At 44.4% G+C, this 20,591-nt stretch overlaps 1 protein-coding gene and 1 gene segment (V, D, J or C); one reads left to right on the top strand and one right to left on the bottom strand.

The window, feature by feature from the left end:
* The window catches only part of LOC123462044, an 81,468-nt gene that overhangs the window by 15,661 nt on the left and 45,216 nt on the right, over positions 1 to 20,591 (top strand).
* On the bottom strand, positions 2,604 to 4,820 carry LOC123462138 (disintegrin and metalloproteinase domain-containing protein 21-like). The gene has a single exon (XM_045154417.1). It carries the CDS (start codon positions 4,818 to 4,820, stop codon positions 2,604 to 2,606), a length of 2,217 nt encoding a protein of 738 aa, XP_045010352.1.

The raw sequence follows: 20,591 nt of genomic DNA, 5'->3' as shown, positions 1-20,591 counted from the left end.
TATATATATATATATATATGGAGAGAGAGAGAGGGAGGGAGGGAGGGAGAACAGGCACATCAGGGCCTAGGGCCTCTAGCCCCTGCAAACTCCAGATGCATGTACCATCCTGTGCATCTGGCTTATGTGGGTGCCGGGGAATTGAGCCTGGGTCCTTAGGCTTTGCAAGAAAGTGACTTAACCATTAAGCAATCTCTCCATCCCCAAATAAAATATATTTTAAAATATGTTTAAAATAAAATATATTTTTGTTGTTCATTTTTTATTTATTTATTTGAGAGTGACAGACATAGAGAGAAAGACAGATAGAGGGAGAGAGAGAGAATGGGCGCGCCAGGGCTTCCAGCCTCTGCAAACGAACTCCAGACGCGTGCGCCCCCTTGTGCATCTGGCTAACGTGGGACCTGGGGAACCGAGCCTCAAACCGGGGTCCTTAGGCTTCACAGGCAAGTGCTTAACCACTAAGCCATCTCTCCAGCCCTAAAATATATTTTTAAAAAGAAGGTATACATACATATACACACATCAGTCAATTCTTTCTTACATGGTATTTACCCTTTTGTCACAGTATCTTATTTTATTTTTATTTTCTTTATTAATACACACTTTGTTTTGGTTAATTTGTAATATTTATATAACAAATGCAACCTTCTTTTTGTATTTCTGAAGAAAACAGAGCTCAGTGTGTTGTGTGAAAAAATTACCAGTGATAAATTATTTCAGTGTATCAAGGATAGGTAAAATGAAGGCTGCAGTATCTTCTAATTGGCTTCTCATGAAGCTGATTGTGTTAAAAAAAAAAATGTTACACAATTTCAGTCTGTATGACAGACAGCAGAGAGCTACTGAGTGAAGTAGAGATGGAGGCCAGGATCCTTCCTGTTCACTACCTCCCTCCTCTGCCACAGGGCCACACAGATAGGAAGCCAGCAAGCATGAGAAAAACTGAACATGATATTTTCACACTAATAGGCATGCCTCACAATGTCTCTCATCCCTGCATATCTTAGTGAGTGTTCAACTTTTCCTAGAGGTCCTGAGCACTCTTCCTGAACCCACATGTAAGAGCTTACACTTGCTTAGGGAACCCCACACCCACACAGAAAGCTTGGTGATATTATCCTGCTTGGTCCTCCTCCCTTGGAGAAGCAGGACCAGTTGTGATTTTGCCCACACTGTCTTTACTGGGGTTTATTAATCTTCAGGAGGCACAACAGCACAAACCAGAAGAGCAGGCACTGTGGCATGACATGCCCCTATTTCTATAGAAGGGCTCAAAAAATCTTTCCATGAGACCTGTAGACCAATTATGTCAGAAATGTTCCAGACATCAGTTATCTGATTGGTATCAGCTCATGCTTCCTTAATCTCTTCAACTGAATCCTGCATCTTCCTTTACTTCCTCCATTTCTCTGTACAGTTCCCTGAATAGTATCTCTGAGTCCCAAATTGTGGGAAAGGGAGCCCTGACAAAAGTAATAATGAGGGGTTGAACATTGGGGTATGTGAAGGAAAACTTATGTAGGTCTATGAGTAAGAGGACACATGTAGAGATGAGCAAGGACTGGGAAGAATTGGTGGTGAATAGGTATTCTATCATCTTTTCTCCATTTGGTTTTCACTCATATTCATTTATGATCTACAGAGAGTCACAGAGATAGAATAGAAGTACTGTGTCAGCTGAATGGTAAAAATTTGGAGGACAGTGTGTGGTAGGCTATGGAGATGTGTTTGAGAAGGTAGGTGAGGTTTCTAATCAGTATCAATAGAAGCATAGCTGCCTTAACCATGCTTATAAATTTAGGAGTTCCCTGGACATCTCATTATCAGAAACAAAGGGTAGTTTTCTGTGCAAAGCAGGGAAGTGCAATTTTTGGGACTGTGGGTTTGTCTTTTAAACTCTCTGTGAGAGACAGACCCTGAGGATATTCAACACCTACCAAAGCAGAGATCCAGAGGCTCCTAAAAGCTCATCACTGAAGTAGACTTAAAACTCGCCCAACACAGCTCAGGGAATTTTGCAGAACAGGAGGCAGAAAGATTTTAAGAATCACAGGTTAAGACATCATGCCCATAGACATTTCCTCCCCCAGAAAATAACTGACTACTACTCCCACAATGCATAAACCACAACCCCATGGGGAATACCTGCAACCCCACTAAAAAGTACCCCAATGTAATAGGGGCATGGATGGGAAAAAGGAGGGCACCAACACATGATGTATCCATAGGAAACATTTTGATAATAAAATAATAATAATAATAATAATAGGAATAAAAAATAAACAGCAACAACTTCCACTAATCTTAGAACCAATGACCTCAGGTCAAGACCCAGAGGCTAACAACTTACCAAAGAAACAGAATACACCAATGTGAGGTCTTGAAGGATTTATTCTAGAGTGAGCATCATTAATATATCAAAGACAATGGTGTCAGAAGCCAAAGCCTCCTGTTTTCCCACAGTATGAGGGAAAAACCTTCAAGAACCCAATAGAAGCCAAGAACTATGGATTTGAGCTTTCCACTGACACTCAGATGCTCTTTCTGTATTCTTCATGTTTTACAGGGCTCAGGAGGCTGGCTCATTTTTTGTACTATGGCTAAGTTTGAGGAATTTCCTCATCCTTGATAATTCTAAGAGTTCTTACACTTGTGGCTACCCCAAAGAGCAGTGCTGCTATGACAGCATAAATACGAGCAAAGACCAGTCGTAAATATATCACTGGTTGTATGCTTTGTTTTACTGAGTGCATTTTCCTTGGAGGAGGTCCACTGTCTATACTCCCACCAGAGCCTAGGTTTTTGCACTCTGGAGGGTCCCAGCCTATATGACAGTGACAATGCTTCTGATTGTTGCAAGCTCCTCTAAAGTTGCACTTTTCTGGGGTACAGTCATAACCCATTGCCGTCATAGTCCCATTGCAAGCAGAACGATCACAGAACTTTCCAGTGCCACATGGGGTACCAGTTCTCACCTGCCCAGCATCAGTTGTTTCTGTTGAACTGTGTTCATCCAATCCAAAACAGAGGACATCAGAAATTTGTGACTGATGGAATGAAACATGTTCCTGCAGTCGTGGAAGATGGGTGACATTGGTACACTGCAACCTTCCACACCGCATGTTGTCTACAGAGCAAGCTGTGTATCTGAGACTTGTTGCTGATCTCAAACAATATCCAAATCGAAAATTCTGAGAATTTATCTGATAGCAGGCATCATGGGCATGGTGAGCATGTTCACCAAAGATTTCCTTGCATTGCACAGAGGGGTCAGTGCAGTTTCCAAGGAAACAGAAGCTCTCTTCTGTACATGGTGTGCCATTTTGCAGATAAGTATCATTAGGGCAGTTGACTGTGTTCCCGCCACAGTACTCTGGAAGATCACATATATTCTGGATAGTTCTGCAAATTGTCCCAGAAGGGGAGTAGGTGCAGTTTGTACAGCATGTTCCTTTATCACATATGCTTCCCGGCGTGAATTGGCAGCTACTCTCACAACACTTGTTGGCATAGCACTGCTTGAATGATCCACAGTCACATTTCTCTCCATGCTCCACTATGCTGTTCCCACATCTCCTAAATGTGTAAGTATAATTAAGATACTGCCAATTTTGATGGAAAAGACATGCTAGCTGATCAGGAACACCAATTATTTGTTGTAGATTCACAAGGGAACAGTTGCTGAAGGCATCTGTTATCACTGGGTACCTGGACATTATGCAGGTGGTCCTTCTCTGGCAGATACAATATGTTCCATCATAAGCCAGACCCATAGTTCTCCCAAGGCGATTGGCTATTATAGTAGCTACTACTAAAGAATGTCTACCAATACGCCCAGCAAAAATTAGGCAGTTGGGTTGACACATACTTCCTGAAACTGGTTCAACAGTAAGTTCATGTGGCCCATCTTTATGAACTATGCAGGATGAATCAGGTCTAACAGTTCCATAAAAATTTGCAATGTAATAATTGTGTATTTCACCCCCGGGAACTCTATAGTCAGTAATGGTAGCTGGATCATTGGTGTTATAAATGGTCAAAAGGTAAATATAGTATTTTATATGGAGACTTCGCAAAAAACTGTCAACTATACTAAACAATCCTACCATATATTTGGCACATTTTGTAACATTATTGAAAATGCCATACATAGCTTTGGAAGATTGAACATGGCCTTTTATAGCACCTGCATGTGAAGCATAGTCCTTACCTGACATCCTGGGGGCAATACTGAAGTTTGCTTCAGAGAAGATATCTATATGTTCCTTGTGTCCTGGTCTATGTGTAGGCCCTGTTGCACTGACATCAGCTACTATCCGAGAAACAACATGTTCAAACCTGTGTGAATCCTTGAGAGGTTTAATTTCATAGGCAAGGTCATCCAACTTCATGACCCCTTCCAGGCCTCCATAGCAGGTGTCCACAGTGACCATGGATTGAGGGAACGCCTCCAGGTGGCCAAGGTAGTAGCAATCTGAAGGGATGAAAGGGTAGTCCATCTGCAAGGCTCCTTGGTCATCCTGAGTCATCACTAGCAAGTGTCTGGGCCAAAGAATTTTTTTTCTCTGAAGGTGGATAACATGCCTCTGGCCCCCAAAATGCAAACTATAAGAAAGCCAGCCTGGTGCCTGAAGGCCCTTGCCATGGTGGGCCTCCTTCCGAGGAATCACCACCTCTGATGACATGTAATGCCATGAGGGGCGGCCTTGAAAACACTGTACAGGAGCCAGAAGTACCCAGAGCTCAAACAGCAAAAGAAAGATCCTAGAGGTCATGAGTCCCTCTGCCAGACACATGTCCCAGTTCAGGGACAGCATCCTGGGTAAAACTAGGTCTGAACCCTCTTCTATGGCTACTGTTCTGCCAAGGAGACACTGACAGAGGACAAAGAACTCCTTCAGGCTCCTAGTACCCCAGCCTTGCTGGTTGCCTGGACAACCTGGAGAGTTAGGTAATAGCCACTGGGTGTGGCAGGGGTGAATCAGGACATGTCATCTGGAATTGAAATGATATAAAGACAAAGGTAACACCTATAAATTTACCTAGGAAAAAAAGGCAGAGGAACAAGAGGTGTGTCGCAACTGAGCAGATTCAATTCTTTCTTTTGCTTTTTGGTATATAAAATATCATTACCTCATTTTCAATTACCCTCATGTATTGGTTCCCCCATTGTAACTCTGAGTTAATTTCTAAGGGTTAAATTTTCTCTTCATGTTGGCTCACATGTCTCACTATGAATATTAATCTTTCAGCTGTTAATTTTTTCTCTCTATTCTAAACATGTGTTGTTGTTTATCCTGGTTTGTAGTTAAGGTATTTATAAATGCTTTAATCCTTTTGGATTTTATTTGAGAACATTGTTTATAGCTTCCAGATTACTAGCTCATATAGTGCTGTTTTTCTCCAATATTATGGGAGATTCTTCTGAGAACTCTACCAGGATATCCCTGAACTCCAATTTTTTTTAACTTATTGATTTGAATACTGCCTCTCTCATGCCCCAGTTTTTCTGAGAGTCTTCAATAGGGTTATTGTCACTCATTGTGGGAAGCAAGAGGCCTCAGTCAGTCTCTGCAGGGATAGGGGAAACAAGATGTCCAAAGCTATTCCCACCCACTCTGAGTCTCTTACAATCTTTCTGACAACCTTCCCCCCTTCTGTAATTTTCCCTGAGCCTTGGTGGGAAAGATAGGGATCTGATTTAGTGTTGCTTACTCTGTAGACTCTGGATCTTTATTTTGATGAGATCTGAGTGACCACAATGTCTGTTTCCCTGGCCAACCTTGAGACTTCAATTGCAGAGGCTGAAGGCCCTGGCATCGTGACAATTTTTGATCTCTCTCTCTCTCTCTCTCTCTCTCTCTCTCTCTCTCTCTCTCCCTCTCTCTTATAAGAAGAAATAAAAATAAAATTAAAATTAATCAAGAAAACTAATTATAGGCTATAAAAAGTCCTATGACATATTCAAACTTCTGATAACATTAATATAATTTTAACTTCATTTACACTTAGAGATACCCAAAGATTTGAGTTAATTCTATCCAAATTATGCAAAAGATGACAATAATAATAATAATAAATTATGACATCAAAGTAGAAGACAGCCTTGATGGAAAGAAGAATGGATTCAGTGGAGAGGGTATTTGGAGGGTGAAAAGGTCAGGTGATGGGAGGACTGGTTAGGAAGCTAGAATGAGGTTTGGAGAGAGAAGCAGGAAGGGATCAAAGGTGAGCATAGTAAATAGGTGAGTAGAGAGGCAGAATGAAGGTGGTGAAAGCATCTGGAAAGACAAGGCTAAAAGAGGAAGGGGAGGGGAGATCATGAAACTAAAGATGGCATCAATCAGCACCATATAAACCTACCTCATGGTTAACTAGTTAAAAATATAACCCTCTTAAAAGAGAAATAAAGATACAAAGGAAGGGGGGATATTGGACAGAAGCATCCCATAGGGCTCTTGCTGGTAAATCACAGTTCCAGAATTAGGATTACCCCCATAGTGAGCTGTTGGTCAAGGGGCAATAAGATCCCCAAACAACACAAGCCATTGCCAAAGTACTTGATTACCCACCCAATCTAGATAAGACCCTATTGCTGAAGATACCACAGGCTATGGTCACAGGACATTGAGAGATCATGCTGAAAGTGAGATGGAAACCAGTTCCCTGCTGGCTAGCTCTCATAGTGTAGGAAAGTCCTATGTGAACTTTGGGGGGTAATGGTCACCAACAGCATGAACAAGTAATAGATTCTACAAGCTACAAAATCAGCCATCCAGCAAGATAAAATGTACACAACTATGCAATAATAGTGTGGCAGTTTGAATGGATGACCCTCAATATAATCAGTATTTTATTAGTTTGTATTTTGGATCTGCAGCCACCTGGCTGGAGAAGGTGTTACTGGGAATATCTTAGGGTACAGCCCTAAGGTGTGGTGGTGAATTTGAAATTCCAATCTAAAGATATGCAAAGTGCCTGGAATTCCTGAGGTGTGCTGTGTGATGTGGTTCTCTCTCTCTCTCTCTCTCTCTCTCTCTTTCTCTCTCTCTCTCTTCCTTTCCCTCTCTCTCTTTCCCTCCCTCTCTCTCCTTAGACCTGTGAAAGCAGGACAGCTTCTGCCATTATGAAACTCCTCCTGGATCTGTAAGCTCTAAATTAATATCCCTTCCTCCATAAACATATCTGGTCTGGAGATTTATCTCAATTACCTGTAGCTGTCTGCTAGAGAAATTGGTACCAGGTGTGGAGTGAAATGAATCTGACCATGTGAATTTGGGTCTTTTGGAACTTTTGTCTTGGAGAAATGGTCATGGACTTGGTACTTACAACTGAAGATGCCTTCTGGAGCAGTAAATCAAATTTTATAGACTTCTGATGAGAGTTTGAGAATGCTAAGTGCAGTAAGAATTGTATTTGGAGGACTTCCGGCCAAGATGGTGACTGCCTAGCTGCACTGCAAATACTGGGGTAAGAAAGGAAAGTAATTAAGGGTTATCAGGGTCTTCTTGCCAGTGGGAGGACACAGAGTGGGGAAAAACAGGGAATTGCGGATCCCCTCACTGGTGGGTAGTCTACCCCCCCATACAGACGCTGTGCCCCGCGCCCCAAGCAGCTGTGCTCCACTTGCACGCCCCCTGGCCCGCTGTGCTGTGCTCTGAACACACACCCGCGGGGTCCTCCACCTCTGTGCTCTGTTCACACACCCGCAGGGATCTTCACACCTGCGGGGAACTCTGCTTTTGTGCTCTGATCACGTGTGCCAGCCTGCCACACTATGCTCCATTTGCACACCTGCAGGGACTGCCGGTGTGATTCGATCTGGTGGGTGCCAGACCCCCCCATCACTGGTGTTCTCCAATCGCGCACCCACCGGCCAGCTCTGCTGTGCCCCAATCCCGTGCCCGCTGCAGCTGCCTCTGCACTACAATTGCACGTGCAGCAGGCCCAGTCCCACAGCAAGAGCCACACAAGACCAGACTGAGTCACTAGCGCCAGCTCAGTTTCCATCCCCTACATGTCCATCGCCGCCCATCCCCCACTCTCCTGTGGTGGGGGAGCTCAGACTGTTTGCAGGTCCCAGTGTTCCCAGCCAGAGTTTGAGCAGCTTCAGGGCTTGCTACCTCAGTCCCCCTCCAAGCTCGAAAGCAGGCAGCTTTGGTGCATTACTGGGTGAGAATTCAGGCAACTTTGGTGCCCCTGTCAGACAGTAGATAGGTGGCTTTGGCAAGAGAGAGAAAAACCCCAGTCTGCTTGGCAACTGCCCAGGCTTCCTTGGATTCCCACTGAGCTAGAGCCCAAGCTGGTCCACCCACCTACCTGCCCATACACTGTCATTGGTAGACCACAGCACAAAATAAATAACATGAAAAATAAAATGCAAGAAAATCCAGATAAATCACCCAGTCCAACAAGGATTACATCTAACCAAAACATAGAAGAGTTTTTAGGATCAAAACATTGAAGTGGAAGCTATGAGTAATGCAACCCTGACCAACCTACTGCTAGAACTTGCAGGAAAGCAACAAAGACTGATAATCATGTGGATGCTACCATCACTAAGCTAGAACAATATGATAAGACATTGGAAGGCATTCAAAGAGAGCTAAGAGAGTTGAGGGAGAGTGAAAAAAAAGAGGACCTTAAAAATCAGCTGGCCACACTAAATGAAAACAAAGAAATGCAAGGATGAATTCCAAGAATCATCAAGAAAATCAGAAAATGAGGTAAAAAGGGAGCTGGACAGAGCAATGGAAATGATGCATAGGAAAGTAGTAGAAAATGCAAACTTAATTGAACAAGTCCAAAACTCTCTAGAGGCTCTCAAGAATAGAGTCAGCAAAGTGGAGGATAGAAACTCTGATCTGGAAGACAGGATGGAAGAAACAGTTTGAGAGTACAAAAATTTCAGTAAATTCAAAAGTTCCTGTGAACAGAACATGAGGGAATTGTGGGATACACTTAAATGTCCTAATTATCAGAATCATTGGAATACCAGAAGGAGAAGAATTTCAGACCAAAGGCATGGAGAAATTATTTAACAAAATAATTGAAGAAAACTTCCCCAGTCTCTTAAAAGAAAGGCCCATCAATATACAAGAAGTGAACAGAACTCCAAACAGACTGGACCAAAGGAGAAACTCCCCAAGACATATTATCATTAAGACCCTAAACATTGACACCAAAGAGAAAATCCTAAAAGCAGCCAGGGAAAAACAGTGCACCACTTTCAAAGGTAACCCCATCAGAATTACTTCAGACTTCTCAATGGAAACCCTGAAAGCTAGAAGGGCCTGGAATAAAACTCTCCAAACTCTAAGAAACTATGGCTTCCAACCTAAACTACTCTACCTGGCAAAAGTCTCCCTCATAATAGGTGGTGAAAGAAAAACTTTCCATGACAAAACTCAGCTTTACAATTATATGAACACAAAACCAAACCTACAGAGAGTATTCCAGGAAATTCTCCACAGAGAAGAAACAAATAACCAAACACAAATGCCTACAGAAGCAGATCACAACAACCAAACCCAGACTAGACAAAAAAAATTTCAAATTCCATGAAAACACCAACACACATCAACCACCACAACAATGCCTGACATTACCTCCACTAGGCCCAGATAATATATGGAAAAACTGATAACTTCAATATAGAAGAGAGAATAATTGGAAAGGAAAAGGGATTCAATGGAGGGTGGACTTGGAAGGATGGCCCAACTGCTTTAAGCTTAAAAAATGGAGAGGATGCCTGAAGAAAGACTGATAGAAATGCAAACTCTTTTAGAAAGAGTTGACTGGAGAAGGAACCTGTTTTTCAAGGTCATGATATAGTTTGCCCCTGAATTAAGTATATAGCTGTATTCTGCAAAGCTGGTACTGGTTTCAGAAGCATGAAAAATGCATGGAGTGGTCATGAATTTCACATGGTTCCAGGAGCTGCTGCTGAGATGCAGCAGGAGACAGGGCATGATGACCCTGACAGGCTGAGAAGGCCATTGGAAGATGGACCATGGTTTGCATGGAGACCTGAAGATGTTTTGGATATACCAGAACTATGCAAGGGCTATCATAGAGGCTGTTGACCTGGGATGGAAATTTTCCCTGGTTACTTTGCACAGATTGAGGGAGAGAGAGAGAGAATGGGCGTGCCAGGACTTCCAGCCTCTGCAAACGAACTCCAGACACGTGCGCCCCCTTGTGCATCTGGCTAATGTGGGACCTGGGGAACCGAGCCTCGAACCGGGGTCCATAGGCTTCACAGGCAAGCGCTTAACCGCTAAGTTGAATTTTTTTTTTTATTTGAGAGCCACAGACAGAGAGAGAATGAGGCTGATAGAGAGACAGAGAGAGAATGGGCACACCAGGGCCTCCAGCCACTGCAAACAAACTCCAGACGCATGTGTCCCCTTGTGCATCTGGCTAATGTGGGTCCTAGAGAACTGAGCCTTGAACCAGGGTCCTTAAGCTTCACAGGCAAGTGCTTAACTGTTAAACCACCTCTCCAGTCCAGGGATCTTGAATTTAATTTGCCACAGCCCCAGGGTCAGAGACAGCCCTAGAAGACAGCTGTGAAAAGTAATAAGGCAAGGCACTGTAAAACAATAAATCACAGGTTTCAGGAGGCTTGATTCAGGCACTGTGGTACACAAGGAAAAATAGACTCACCCTCAGGGGCCAGTAGCTAACTTTATCAACTAAGAAAAATACTGGAGTTTGACAGTCCTGGACCAGCTCTGGTATCACTTATCTGCAGTTCATTGCAGAGACAGATCTCTGAAGCTCCAGGGAAACTTCACATCTATGGCCACCAACAGCTCTATCTGTCTTACAGAGGCATCAAATCTTTGGAAGTTTGGAAAGTATGAAGACAGGCCCACCTGATTTCAATGCTGTGGTTGCTTCCCCAACTCACAGTGCAATTGGGAGAAACCCTTTTCCCAACTAGAATGCTAACCACTCCAAGAAAGATTTGGGGAGTGTCAGAAAAGTCACAGAGCCTTCACAGCCCACAGACTGCAAAGCTAAGTGTGACCAACAGAGGCCACCAGTATGCACAGAAGAGAAGCTACTACAGTGAAGCCAACCCTGGAGGACATCAAATTATTGTTCAGTATAGGACTCACCCCAATGTAAATCATAGGAAAAACAAAAAGCCATTATTTTAAATGAACCTCCCTTCACCCCATGCATATAACCGGAAGTCTTCAATTTTCTGTTTGGTTGGTTGGTGTGGTAGTTTGAATTTATGCCCCGCAATAGACTTAGATGTATTATTAAAGCTGTAATGGGGCTGGAGAAATTGCTTAGTGGTTAAGGCACTTGCCTGTGAAGCCTAAGGACCCAGGCTCAATTCCCCAGTACCCATGAAAGCCGGATACACAAGGTAACACATGCATCCTGGTGTTCATTTGTAGTGGCCAGAGGCCCTGACTCTAGCATTCTCTCTCTCTCTCCTTCTCCCTCTTTCTCAAATAAATAAGTAAAATATTTTTTTTAAGCTGTAATTTTGCCAGACATGATGGCATACACCTTTGATCCCAGTACACAAGAGGCAGAGGTAGAAGGATTTCCATGAGTTTGAGGCTACCCTGAGACTACACAGGGAATTCCAGGTCAGCCTGGACTAGAGCAACACCCTACCTGGGAAAACCAAACAAAATAAAAGCTGTAACTTGGATTTCCAGCCACCTGGCTGGAAAACATATCACTATGGGTGAATCTTGGGGTCCAGCCCTAAGGTGTTACTGGGAGCAGATCTGAATTCCAGCCTAAGCTATGCAGAGTGCTTGAACTCTGCCTAGGGTTCCCAGAGTGTGTTTACTTGTAGTGGTGCTGGTGGTAGCTTTTCTCTCTATCTGGATCTGTGAAAAGGGGCCAGTTTCTTCTGTCATTATGGAACTTCCCCTGGATCTATGTGGTGGTTTGATTCAGGTATCCCCCACAAACTTAGGTGTTCTGAATGTTAGGTTCCCAGATAATGGAGATTTGGGAATTAACACCTCTTGGAGGTAACATATTGTTGGGGGCAGACTTATAGGAATCATAGCCAGTGTCCCCTTGCCAGTGTTTGGCACACTCTCCTGTTGCTATTATCTACATTACGTTGCCAGGGGTGATGTCTACCCTCTGCTCATGCCATTATTTTCCCCTGCCATGATGGAGCTTCCCCTGGAGCCTATAAGCCAAAATAACCCCCCCCCTTTTTTTTTTCAGAAAAGCTGCTCTTGGTCAGGTGATTTCTGCAACAATGTGAACCTGACTGCAACAGTAAAGTGGTACTAAGGAGTGGGATTGCTGCTAGACACCTGACTTTGTGGCTTTGCCCTTTTGGAGCTGATTTTCAAGTGGAATGTGGAAGGATTTGAAACCTTGGCCTAAGAGACACCTTGCAGTGCTTAAGTATAGCTTGATGGACTATTCTGGTCAGAGTGGAGAGAACTGAACACAATAAGAACTATGGACTGTGAGGTTTGGCTTATGAGAGTGAGAAAGCTTTGTTTGCACTGAGCTAAGAGCAGTTAGTGTGAGAGCTTGCTGTTATGCCCGTGTCCTGAGAACTTGTGCAGGGTTGCTTTGTGTAGAAATGGACTGATGTGAGCAGAGGGATATGGCACAGAAAAAAATGAAATCTTTGGGCCAAAAGTTCTTCCTGCTCATCTGAAATTGTATGAGATTACAACCTTTGAGATTGGGCCAGCTGACTTGCACTGGGGCAACAGGAAGAATGTTGACTCATTTGAAGGGACCTGAGTGCTCAAGGAGTATCCACTTCTTTGGTTTTTTTTTTTTAATTTAGTTTATTAGTTATCTTTTCAGCAAATACAGGCAGTTTGGTATCATTGTTTAGGCTCATCCATGATCTACCCCCTCCCAATGGACCCTCCTTGTTGATGTAAATTGGTTGTGCATTGTGGAGTTAGCCCACAGTTATTAGTACAATAAATGTCTCTGCATATCATGACCCAACATGTGACTTTGACATTCTTTCTGCCCCCTCTTCTGCAAAATTTCCCTGAGCCATGTTGGGTTCATTTTTGGTCTGCTTCAGTGCTGAGGTGTTGGGGGCCTCTGAGGCTCTGGCTCTCTAATTTGGTAGGAGTTGATTTTTCTCTGTGTTGGTCTCCTTCCCCTTTGTGCTGGTATCCAGTTCATCAGGAAAACAGCACCCTTGCTTGTTTTGCCCATTTTCCTTAGTTTCAATCAGGCCCCTTTTGAGGTATGTTGGGGAAGCTCTCTCCTCAGGATCTGCATCTATCTTTCTTTCCCCAGTATTTGCAGCGCAGCTAGGCGGTGGCCATCTTGGCCGGAAGTCCGAGTATCCTCTTCTTTAAAGTCTGCTTTATTCCCCCTGGATTAACAAATTGGCACTCTACCTGGTATTGTGGAGTATAAGAAATGCAGGAAAGAAAAGGTCATTGAGTTTGCAATGTGGTCTTGTGTTTTGGAAATGGCCATGGGCAGTGTGTAACAGGTTTGCTGGATGCCTGCACAGAGACCCAATGGAGCTATAAGGATGAACTGTGGATTGCAGTGGAGATGCCAGGACCACAAAATGGCTGCTAAGGAAAGATGCTGGTCCTGATGAAGTTTTCCAGGACTGTGAGTAGCCTAGCTGTTGGGGCAGAATTGGCATTCAGGAGACTTGTTGCTGATTAGAATTATCGAACTTGGAGATTTGTCACTGACTAGAGTTGTTGGGCTTGGAGCTAGAGTTTGATATTTTCCTGTCTAAATCTTGTATTGGTTGAATATTTCTTTGCTATGCCCAATGCCATCTTTTGCAGTGTAAATGTTTATTCTGTGCCATTATGAGTTTTTTGAGGATTTTTTTGGTATTATGGCTCAGTTAAAAGATCTTGGACTATGGGGATGTATGGACATCATTGAGATTGATTAAAAAAAAAAGATGGAGACTTTTAAAGTTGTGCTGAATGCATTGTATTATATCATGTATGGATATCAGTTTATGGGGGCCAAGGGAGAAATGTGGTGGTTTGATTCAGGTGTCCCCCATAACCTAGGTGTTCTGAAGGCTAGGTTCCAGCTGATGCAGATTTGGGAATTAACTCCTCCTGGAAGTAATGTATTGTTGGGGGTGGGCTTATAGCCAGTGTCCCTTTGTGAGTATTTGGCACACTCTCCTGTTGCTATTGTCCACCTTATGTTGTCCAGGGGGTGATGTCCACACTCTGCTCATGCCATCATTTTCCCTGGAGAAGGCAGACAAACTCAGGCAGGGCCTCTTGATGGTCCTGAGAATGTTCTGGGACCAGTGGTAGTGGCCCCTAAACTTACCTAAACTTTATGGATCACAACAGGAAAGGGGGAACTGAGTGTCCCCACTGCCTAAACTTTTGGAACCAACTCTGAAGAAACCCCAGCCAGCTAGATGTGGCAGTGTGAGCAATAGACTCAAGCTCCCATGATGAAGGCCAAGGCATTAGAGCACAATGGAAATGCAGGTAAGTTGATCCACTGGACAGTCCTGAGAAGGAAGTTCCACCTCTCTCTTGGGCCCGGACATATCTCCAGAGCTTCCAGGATAAAAAATGCCTCATTGTTCCCAGCACAGAACCCATGGGAAGAAGAAACTGGGTTACCATTCTACCCACAGTTTTCTCTGTATTCACTCAGCCCTGATGCATGTGGCAGGTTGTCGCGTCTGCCTCGACCAGCAAGGAAGACACAACCACCAGTTCTTCTTACAGCAGTTTATTCAAGCAACTTCAAGCTTCATCTCCCCTGAGCCTCGGGCGGGGCTTCCTTATAAGCACACTCACTCCGCCCAATCACCCCAGGCTACGCAACCTCTCCAGGCAAGCATCAGAAGTCAATGAGCAGCGGTGAGGGCGAGCTCCTCCAAATATGGACTTGTTTGTCCCAAGCATAGAACTTCTGTGAGGCGCCATCTTTAGGGCTTGGCCCGAGGGGCTGTCCACAGCTCCCCCTTATTTATTATTTTAAAAGGCGCAACAGCAGGACACAACGGGTGGAGGTAGAGGTCTGATCCCTGGTGTGCAAGTACCCTTTTCCCAGGGGAAGGAATATGAGTACAACCTTCATGCAATCAAACATGCCTCCCAGAGAGTCGCCCAACTGCTCGTAGGCAACCCTCTGTGCAGTGCTTTGCCTCACACCCCGAGTGTGATGAATACTTAGGAAGCCACTATTTAAGGGCAGCAAGCCAAATCTGGAGAGACTGTCCTTCTTCTATCGCAGCAAAGGCCTGAGCTATCATGGCAGAGGTGCGGGCCTGTGCCCTTTTGAGGCAACAAATACAGCACATGCACACCACACAAACTAATATCAGCATTCCCCCCAGGGCTCCTATGTCTGCCCACTCCTTTAGATGATTCACTGCAGTGGAGATCCATGTCATCAGCCCAGTTGCCAGAGAAAGAGCCACTAGAGTAGAATTCACCGTCACTATTTCAAGCCATAGATCCTGCAACAACTGTTAAAAACCTTGAGACCAGCTTCCCTGCAATTGGGAGGGTAAGAGCCTGGATAGATTAGCTGATGTGTAACATCCATCTGCTATAATTGTAATGGAAGTAACCCTCTGGGATTGATACCAAATGAGGGGAGATTTTAATAAACTATAATTGTAACACTCGATAGGCTGGGTTTTTGTCACTTTATAGAACACAACCGGATGCAATTTAAAAAAGGTCATAAGAGGATGTTTAGGATAATGATTATCTATTTTTCCATCAAAGCAACAACTTAAAATGGCCCAAGCATCTATAGTTGCAGTTAAGACTCTGACTTGATTACTGTCATAAGGCACAATAAGAGTCTGTGGCATGAACCCAAAATGTTGTAGACACTGGCGGAGTCCTTCAATAACAAGAACAGCCACAGCCATGGGGATATGCTCCACTGTTTTTCCAGGAGAGCTTTTAGGATGTATCCACAACAGAGGACCTTGCTGCCATAATACAACTGTGGGCTGTTCTACTGTTTGCAAGATGCAAAGATCTACAGGTGTTCCTTCTATTACTCTATGTAACTGGGCAGTAGAAATCTCTTCATTAACAACATCAATAGCTTTTCGGGCATCTTCTGTCAGGATTCTAGGTGAATTTAAAGCTGTATCTCCCTCTAATATTTTGAATAGTGGCTTTAAGACATAATTAGGGATTTTTAAATATGGACGAATCCAATTTATATCTCCCAACAGTTTCTGAAAATCATTGAGGGTATGTACATTATCTAACCGTAAACTAACTTTCTGTGGCCAAACCATGTTAGGTGAAACCTTTGCCCCTAAGTAAGAAATGATTGATTCATGTTGTACCTTTTTGGGGGCTGTATAAAGACCCCAACCTTTTAATTCATTTACTAGATTACTATAGGCTTCTTTTAAATAAAGTTCTTCTTTGGCAGCAAGTAATATGTCATCCATGTAATGGATGCATCTTAAGCCTTTAAATTTTTCTCTTATAGGAGCCAAAGCCCTTCCTACATAAAGTTGACACATAGTCAGGCTATTAGCCATCCCTTGGGGCAAAACTATCCATTCGAATCTTTGGTCGGGTTGTTCATGATTACAGGAAGGTACGGTGAAAGCAAAACGTTCAGCATCTTTCTCATTCAATGGGATGGAAAAGAAACAGTCTTTGATATCTATCACTATCAACGACCATCTTTGAGGCAAGGTGGTTAATGGGGAAGGCCCCTTTGGATAGGTCCCATAATTTGCATCTGTTGATTGATAGCTCTTAGATCATATAAAAGCCTCCACTTTCCAGATTTCTTTTTGATTACAAATACTGGGGTATTCCAGGGGGAAACAGAAGGTTGGATATGTCCAAGAGAAAGTTGCTCTTGGACAAGTTCATGGGCTGCCATCAATTTTTCCAAGGATAAGGGCCACTGAGAAACCCACACCGGATCCTCAGTTTTCCAAGTAATGGGAATTCCATCCTCAGTGGCCCCTAGGAAAAACCCACTCCAGCTCTACCCTTTCTTTCACTTGGTTGGACAGGGGATCACCGACCCTGCAAATATTTACCTATTCCAAAAGATGGATGATATCCCATATTTTGTATCATTTGTTGAGAAGCAGCAGAATACTCATTTGTAAGTCTCATCCCTAAATTTTGTAATAAGTCCCTGCCCCAAAGAGAAATGGGCAAGTCTAGTACATAAGGCTGTATTTCACCTGAATGTCCCTCCACATCAGTCCATTTCAATGTTCTAGAACTGATATCAGGAGTTTTTGCGAAGCCTAGTCCTCGTAACACCTGATTAGAAGACTGTACTGGCCATCCTGATGGCCAGTCCTTTTTTGCAATAATGCTACGATCAGCCCCTGTATCTAACAATCCTAATATCCTTTTTTCATCTACCTTAAGTTCCAGTACTGGGCGCTGATCTAGTTGCAAAGACAGGAAAGCTAACTCTATGCCAGAAGATTCAAACCCCTATTTCCCCCGTTGTTTATTTCTAGAAGGAAATTGGTCATGTAGACTGGGCAAAAGAACTAATTGAGCCACACGGTCTCCGGGTGATATGGACGTTATTCCCCTGGGGGAGGAAACCATTATTTTAACTACCCCTTGATAGTCAGGGTCTATAATGCCCAGGTGGACTATCAGCCCTCGTAAGACCGATGAAGGTCTCCCTATCAATAATCCCACTGTATTTTCTTGAAAAGGGCCAGAAAAGTCAGTTTCAATTAATTGTGTTCCCATTTGAGGGGTCAATACAAGTCTGGTGGTGGAGCGGAGGTCCAATCCTGCGGAGCCCTCAGTGGCTCTCCTCGGTTCCGAGGGTGTCTCAGTGTTGGCCAGGTCTCCTCTTTCTGCTGTGAATTGTCCATTGCCCCATATATTTGTGGGCCCTGAGGACGAGGGCCCCGCTGCCCGTTTTTTGGCCATGCTCCTCCAAAGCCAGAAATGAGGGGCTGGCCATTAATATTTTTAACTGATTTACATTCATTAGCCCAATGATTACCTTTTCTACATCTAGGACATAGTCCTGGCTGTCTTGTTCTACCCCCTCCTGATTCAGCCCCTCTTGCTGCGCAATCTTTCTTTAAATGTCCATGCTTCCCACATCTAAAACAGGCCCCGGGAGGAATTGTCTTCTTTCTTTTTTGCAATTGCATTACTGCAGCGGCAAATCCTGCATTAGTAAGGGGCCCACCCAGTTCCCTGCAGACCTTCATCCATGCTTCTATACCTTTGTGTTTATAGGGGGTGATGGCGGTTCTACATTCCTTGGTGCACTGTTCAAAAACTAATTGCTGGATAAGAGGCATTGCACTATCAGGGTCACCAAAGATCCTCCCTGCAGCTTCAACCATCCTCGCGACAAAGTCTGAGAAAGGTTCGGTTGATCCTTGCACAATCTTGGTAAGATTACCCGATGCTTCTCCCCTGTTGGGCAAAGCCTTCCATGCCTTAATAGCCATGCCATTTATCTGTCCATAAACCTCCTCAGGATATCCTGTTTGTGCATTGGCGAATCTGCCTTGCTCCATTAACATATCCCTGTCCCAAGGGGCGTGCCCTGCAGCCTGATTGGCGGCTGCTTATGCATTTGCAAACTCAAACATGAATGCTCTCCAGTCTAGATATTGTCCGGGAGAAAGACAAGCTTTGGCCAGCCTAGACCAGTCATCAGGCATCATGCAATGTCTCTGCAAAGCTTCAACCTGAGCCACAGTAAAGGCAGCTGTTATGCCATATGTTTTCACTGATTCTGCCAAAGACTTAATGACTTTAAAATCCAGCAGCTCATGGAATCTGTTACCTGCCTGGTCTTGGAACACTGGGAACCCAATTTGTGAAGACCTAACCTCGCGCCAAACGTCTGGGCAAAATGAAATTTGCTGAGTGAAAGAGCTCGAACGCTCCACCCCATAAGCAGGGGGTGCCGCAGACATACTTTCAATGTCTTGTCCCTTTCTATTGCTGTTATACCCTAACTTAGTATTTGGTGGGAGTTTCTGGGGTTTTACTTCCTCTTTATTAGGCTTCCAATTTTCTTGGAATGGAGCCAAGGAGAGGTAAAGGCTAGTCCTTTCGAGCTGTTGCACGAGTCCCTCTGCTTCCTCTTCTGAATCTTCACTGGAACTACCAGAGGAAAAGACGCTTCTCTCGGACTGTAAAGATCTTTCCTCTCTTAACTGATCTAAGGCTTGTCTTCCTGCCTCTAAAGCGCCATAGCACCTATCATCCTCAAGACAGCTCCTAACCATTTTCCAGACTGCTCTTACTCCTGGTTTTAATGTTCCATGTTCTCTAGCAAAATCTAAATCTCTTCCTAGTTTTTCCCAACTGGTCACTGTCAAGTTTCCCGACACGGCAAACCAGGGGGCTGCTGTATCACATTCTTTATCACATTCCTTCAAGAAACGTTGCAGGGTGGCTCTACTCAGTTCCAACCCTAAATAGCCTCTAATTTTCCTGAGGACCTTCCCCAAACCCTGGGGTTGTTTCTAGCACCTGCTTCCTGGCATCCTAAATAGCCTCTAATTTTCCTGAGGACCTTCCCCAAACCCTGGGGTTGTAAGCCCAACTTAGCGGGGACTTACCCTGCGCGCACCCCTGACTGTTGTAAGTTCTGAACTCTTCGGTGGGGGAGTCGGGTTCCCCATATGGGCCACCACTTGTCGCATCCGCCTCGACCAGCAAGGAAGACACAACCACCAGTTCTTCTTACAGCAGTTTATTCAGGCAACTTCAAGCTTCATCTCCCCCGAGCCTTGGGCGGGGCTTCCTTATAAGCGCACTCACTCCGCCCAATCACCCCAGGCTACGCAACCTCTCCAGGCAAGCATCAGAAGCCAATGAGCAGCAGTGAGGGCGAGCTCCTCCAAATATGGAAGCATCAGAAGCCAATGAGCAGCGGTGAGGGCGAGCTCCTCCAAATATGGACTTGTTTGTCCCAAGCATAGAACTTCCATCAGGCGCCATCTTTAGGGCTTGGCCCGAGGGGCTCTCCACAGCAGGTTTACCAGTGAGCCCAGTTTCTTAGATCAAAACATGACCCTAGGGCCAACCCAGGAACCTGTGAGGAGTCCCTTGCAGAAGTTTGTGCTAGGATTGACCCTGATTCATCCCAAGTTTAACACTGGAAACATAGAACTCCCCTGCAGAGCCCTGGACTATCTAAGATGGACTTTGGGACAGCCTCAAAGATATAGGGGATTGTGTAGGAGCCTTGCCACTGTGACAGTATTGCACTGGGGGTTGCTGCTGTTTCCACACTGACACAGACCCTGTTCAAAGCTCTATCCTAATGCAAAGCAAATTTCCAGGGCCTGAAGATTACAGGCAGCTTCTGTCAAGTGGGGCTGGCAGTGTCCATTGACATCAATGTATATAATCCACCAGCCCTCCCATGTTAAAGCTCTCCCACAAGATGTCATATACTGGCTCAGACAAGAGTACCTTATGGATCACAACAGAAAAGGGGGAACTAAAGGTCCCATTGCCTAAAAAGCAGCTCAGCTACTCTGCAGGGGCAGGAAAGCCATAACCAAAGTTTGTGCATGTGAGGAGCAGCATGTTCCACAGGTCACCATCTAAGATCAGCACACAGAGGTCAGGAGGGTATGCACATACTTTTAT

Source organism: Jaculus jaculus, chromosome 7 (assembly GCF_020740685.1).
Source record: "Jaculus jaculus isolate mJacJac1 chromosome 7, mJacJac1.mat.Y.cur, whole genome shotgun sequence".
NCBI classification, from domain to species: Eukaryota; Metazoa; Chordata; class Mammalia; order Rodentia; family Dipodidae; genus Jaculus; species Jaculus jaculus.
This window is presented reverse-complemented; position numbering and strand designations above follow the sequence as displayed.